This window comes from Gavialis gangeticus, unplaced genomic scaffold (assembly GCF_001723915.1).
Source record: "Gavialis gangeticus isolate Ggan-Ray unplaced genomic scaffold, GavGan_comp1, whole genome shotgun sequence".
NCBI classification, from domain to species: Eukaryota; Metazoa; Chordata; order Crocodylia; family Gavialidae; genus Gavialis; species Gavialis gangeticus.
The window spans coordinates 60,714,646-60,720,513 of NW_017729033.1; the positions used below are offsets into that span (position 1 = coordinate 60,714,646).

General features: G+C 40.9%; 1 protein-coding gene across 1 annotated transcript in view; it reads left to right on the plus strand.

The window, feature by feature from the left end:
* UBE2K (ubiquitin conjugating enzyme E2 K) overlaps positions 1–5,868 on the plus strand; it is a 52,678-nt gene that overhangs the window by 16,939 nt on the left and 29,871 nt on the right. Inside the window, exon 2 of the mRNA XM_019525854.1 lies at positions 2,920–2,978. Within this exon, the coding sequence (XP_019381399.1) occupies positions 2,920–2,978 (59 nt within the window). The remainder of the gene's footprint in view (positions 1–2,919; positions 2,979–5,868) is intronic.

The following is a 5,868-nucleotide window of genomic DNA, read 5'->3' on the forward strand; positions in this document are numbered from 1 at the left end:
AAAAGGACTTTTTATTATCTTTATTATCTCTGCATATGCCAAAGGCTGAAAAAAAAGTTAGTTGCTATCAGAGCCTATTAAGAAGCACATTTGAGCAGCGTGACACCGAGGGCATGTACCAAATGGTAACTCCATTACATTTTTTGGAGGCTGCAATGTGTGGAGTGGGCAGCTTGCACTTCTGTGTGACACTTCCTAGCACAGTAGGGAGCAGAGTGGACATGATTTAAGATGATTGGCTGCATTTAATTTAAGGTTTCTTTCCAGTCTTGACTACTCAACCTGTACTTCACACCCTCTTTCCTCACAGAGCCCATCTTAACACCTTTTATGTTAAACCTTTATTGGCAGCATGAGCTCCTTTGAACAGAATGGAAACAAACTTCCATCAGTTCCACTGTACTGGGAGTATAAAAAGCATGAGACAACTTTTTTGACCTTTTCGCACAAAGTTTACAGTCTAGATGGACAGAAATGCAGGCCAAGTGTGCTGGAGAAACAGGATGCAGTGTATACATTTTTCCTGTGTTTTCAGTTTTTTTAAATATGTTCCTTCCTTGCCATAGCTTTATTGAAATTATTTGAGTTCAAGTCACTCAGTTACTTTGTTTAAAAATTTGTATCCCTTCTCGTTTTTAACACTTTTTATTACCTTTTGTTTTTAGTGGTAGTTTTGGGGTGTTTTTTAATGTAAACGTATTAATGATTCAGAAAACTGCTTGTGGTTGTTACTGAAATCATTGCTGAGTTTTGCCTAGCTCTTGATAATGCTACCTTTTTGGTTGAATTATAGCTGTTGGTTTAAGTATGGATATCTTTTTTTGGACTTGGGAAGGAAGAGTTCAGTTTTAATTTTCTTGAGCTTTTTCTATGCTCTGAGATGAAGAGTAGCACTTAAATATTCCTTAATTATGACACCACTAGATTTATGGGCTTTTATTCAAGTTTTAGATAATGACTCTGAATGTAAATTGTGAGCTCCAGAGAGCTTAAATAATTGGGGAAAGAAGCTTATATAAAATGACATAAATTTTAACAGTAACTTCTTTGAGAGTGTAGAATTATGACACAATTATATGAGAAGCAAGAGGAGAGGCCCTTGTTTCCTTTTATTTGGTAATGTAGTTTACCTATAGGAAAAAAAGCATTACATAAAATAACTGATTTTGAAGTGTGATCTTGCAAGCTACCCTCTTCTTGTGCAGAAGACTCATTAGGAACTTGGCTTGTATAGGGTAACTACCTGGATTGGGGCTTGGCATGCTACCCTTGTACACTTGGTGGATATGGGTTACAGGCAGAGGGTATACAGTACAATCTTACATACTTGGAATAAAAGAACAAAGTAAATTGTAAAGGTAAGTGAGAGAGAAACCTTTCCATTCCATTTGGGAATAGAGTAGTGCACACAAGGAGTGCTGTTGCCTGTACCTTACTTAATAGGAAATAAATGTAAATTGTTGTATAGATTCTGGTCTCTTGCAGTGCTATGGTCCATGAAATTGCAATTAGGTAGAGACTTTAGATGTTTTGATATTGCCACAAAATGCAGAATTATTGGCAAAAGATTATAACTTTTTAAAAATACCAGTGAAATAAATTCTTAGTTCTTCCTATTGGAAGTGTTCTTAGGGACAGGTAATATAATACTGAAATAATGACTGCAAAATCAGAAATGTTTCTAGCAGAGCAGCATACTGTAATATACAGCTTGAAGGAGTGACCTGCCCTTTCGTGTGTACTGTAGATTTGCAAGTACCTGTTGGTTGATTTTGCTCATTGAATTTATGTGCACATGTATTTTCACATTGAGACTGGTTAAGCATAGAATCAATGAGTCGGAAGGGACCTAGACAGATCATCGAGTCTGACCCGCTGCCATGGGCAGGAATGAGCACTGGGGGTGGCGGGTCATAAGACCCCAGCCAGGTATCTATCCAGTCTCCTCTTGAAGATTTCCAGGGAAGGTGAGAGCACCACCTCTCCGGGAAGCCTATTCCAGGCTCTGGCCACCCTTACAGTGAAGTAGTTCTTCCTGATATCTAACCTAAACCTATCCTCCCTCAGCTTGTGGCCATTGTTCCTGGTGACTCCAAGGGGGGCCCTGGTGAACAGACTTTCCCTGAGTCCCTGCTGGTGGCCCCTGATAAGGTTGTAGGCAGCCACAAGATCCCCCCTCAGTCTCCTCTTGTGGAGACTGAAGAGATTCAGGTCCCTCAGCCTCTCCTCATAGGGCTGGCCACAGAGGCCCCCAACCATACGAGTGGCTCTCCTCTGGACCCTCTCCTAAGCAGTACATAGCACACGGTGTATGTAGCATACATTAAAGAACTTCAATGCTGTATGAAATCCTTAAGTTATACAGCAGGTTAGCCCTGAGCTGTAGGCAACTTAAACTGAAATTTGAATTGATATTTGATTCCACGTTATGCAGAGAGAGTATTTATAGTGATCAAGTTTTGGAATACTGTGCACAATTTTTGTTTGTTTGTTTGTTTCATACTACTACTGGGCATTATCATGTGTGTTTATGATTTATTTAGTGTCTGCTTTTGGTATTTTGTATGAGTTTAAAATCTATTTTAAATAGAGTGGGAGGTTATGACAAATCAAATAAGAAGCTGAAGATTACTGAACAGAATGAGTGCCTTTGAAAAATGTGTATTTCATTTGAACAAGATTTGTGGATCTTACTAATACAATTGCATTTATATGTATGTGTGTCTACAAAATGTAAAATCTGGAAGATATTTTGAACTAGATAACACTTGGTTATATTTTAAACTACTGACTATTAATTTAAGGTAAACTTAAGGCTGATTTCAGTGCTTCCATTGATATTGTATACTTAGTTGTTTTCGTTAGTTTGTATAATCTCTAATTTATATTTTGTTTGTTTTTATTTATTTTTTTCTGCAGGAGGAAGATATCAGCTAGAAATAAAAATTCCAGAAACCTATCCATTTAATCCTCCTAAGGTACTGTGATTTTAATTTTGAGAATAATTTTGCTGTGTCATGCTGTTCAACTTATATTTATGTAGGAAGACACTTCTTTTTCAGCTTACTTTTTTTCTTTTTCAGAATCAGTTTTCCATTTTTTGGTTGTTTCTTGGTAGAGACTTGGTGGAGTAAACGTTCACCTTCATAATTGCATATTGTCAGTAGTCTGAGGTTAAATTCTGGACAGTTTCCAAAGTGTGGATATCTGGGTAGGAACTCTGGTTTCAAGTAGATACCATATAAATTGACATCCCCTCTTTCGGTTAGATAAACTGCTGAAGATTGCTCTTATATAGAGAGTATTCAGAGAAGAGTGATTAATTTTCCTTTTTAAGAAATGCTGTATTAGTGACATACTCCTAAGTTTCTTGGACTACATAGATTTCATTTGGCTTTATTTTATGTTTTGTATTCCAGGTTTCTAGTAATCGCTAAATGTGATTGCTGTTACTGTTCTGCTGTACCTTGAATGAGTGTTGCAAGCAGAGTAATAATATTTCGGAATACATAAGAATTTTCTTTTCATGTTGCTGCTATGTAGTTAAATAATGCTTAGCACACATGGTTTGGAGCTATTTACAAAATGAGAGGACCTGAAAAGAGCTGGGGAAAGCAGAGCCATTTGAAAATAGGAAGTTCAGGGGTTGAGGGCTGCAAATAAGTACATGTACCAATCCATTATTGATAAATACACCCTGTAATTTTGAATTTGGCCTTTTCATCAGAGTGTTGCAATTGAACCTCTGTTGGCAGATAAGGTACAAGTTGTCTTATTTTTAAGCCTGGACAAATATCTCAAGATTAGTTGTTCTTTGATTAAACTCTCATAAGACAGACTGATTCTCTGTAGACTAATCATTTTGTGGACTAGCCTCCTTTCTGAGTTAATTCTACTTTGTGGTCACTTAATGTCCCTCTCTCAACCACTGCTGTTCATTGCATCAAGTGTTGTGATATGGGGAAATGATGTGTACTTTCCTATGCAAATAAATTTTACTGTACTCCTATAATAGTTCTTCTCCCATGATATACATCCAGTTCATTGCTCCTTTTTCAATTCCCAGGATCCATGTTTTCTACTCCTAATTTAGGCTTTGATTACTTGAGCACTCTTTCACTTCAGAATACCTGCTCCTAAATGCAGGTATTTTGAGAGCTGCAGGTATTATGCTTCTGCCAGCTCCTCTGTAAACTCTGTACTCCTGCTTATTAGCCTGGTCTTCAGGGTCAGACTGACTGAGCTTCCTGAGTCCTCCTAATACAGTTCCTAATGCAGTCTGTATGTGAGTCGCTAAAGTACCCCTTTGAATTAGGGCAAAGTGTGGATGCTGGTTATTTTCTCTCTGACACCTGATATATGGGGGGGTTTGCCAGATTCAGGCTGGTGCTTCCTAGCCCTGGTTTTATAGACAGCTTTCCAGGGACTGAAATGAGATGGAATGGAAAAGGAAAGATCCTTGTCATAAGATGGCAACCTCCACTGGTGACTCCTCCAGAAACTTCTACTCCCCACACTTTTTTAGAAGTGTTTATTGGCGCTCACTGTACTGCAACTCAACCTTACTGGTTATTCTGGGAATGTGCTAGTTTTTGTACCTCCCCCTCCATGGCTAGGCTTTCAGTACCTTGTGCAGAATGTACTTTGTCAACCGTAATCATCCTTCATTTAGTATAAGAAATAACTTAGCCCTTACATAACACTGGCCTTTTCCTACAGGGCCAGGAAAGCTGTGCCAGTCCCAGCCTAGAAGGGAGCAGAACACATGCCCTGAGTGCTTTGGAACCTGCCCAGTGCTGAAACACATAGGGGGCATGTTCTGCTCCTGGGTTTTTCAGTGGCTCAGTGTCCACTGAAAACTGACTAGAACAGTGGTGGGCAAAATGCAGCCCGGGGGCCAGATGCAGCCCGCCAGGCCATTCTATCCAGCCTGCAGGCCCCCTAAAAAATTTAGTAAATTAATATTAATCTGCCCTAGGCTGCCTGTCTCGATGGCTTGCCAAAACTCAGTAAGTGGCCCTCTGCCCAAAATAATTGCCCGCCCCTGGACTAGAGCTGGCCAACCTGCCCCCAAGCCCAGGTAACCAACTGCAGCACTTAAGTGCTGGGAAGTGTAGGCCCGTGCTTCGCTGCATCTGGGCTGGAATGCAGTATGGGGAGTTCACAGTAGAGAGCTCTGTGCATGTGATCCAGCCCCTCCTTTCCCTAATGTGGCAACCCCCTTCCCTGACCTGGCAGACCCCTGCTCAGACTGCAGCACTTTGTTCTGGGAAGCATAGCTCCCTAACAAAAGGAGACGAGCTCAGGATCTTCTCTGTCAAAACCTCACGGGATGGAGCGAGGCGCAGTTTTGAGCTGAAACGCCTTGGGCATGCGGTCTACTGAGCTGGCAAGTCAGTCTGCTGACCTGTGCCCTTGCTGATTTTCTTGTGTCTCTGGGCAGAGTTGGGCTGTGTGCTCTAAGGACCCCTGGCAGCCTGGGGTTAGTACTGCAGGCTCTGTCCTTCTCTGCTTAAACTTCTATACATGTAAGTTTTCTTTTCAGGAAAACAAACCTGGAAGAGTTCTCCTAAGGGACTTGAACATATATACGCAGCCAAGGTCATTGCAGTACAGGTTTCTATTTATGCAAGTTCTTTATAGGTGTATTCGCTCTTATACGATGAACATATTTAGATCCATAATTTGTTATATGCAAGGTAAATTCACTCTTATGCAATCAGCATAGATGCCTCCCCCCTGCACTCCCCTCTACCCCAGCAGGTAAGTCTCTGTGGGGGGTGGCGGAAGGGCCGTGGCCCCACTCATCCCAGCCCTGGGGGTTTTAGGGCACGGTGCAGCCCAGCTGCTACAGACAGCTGGCGCTGG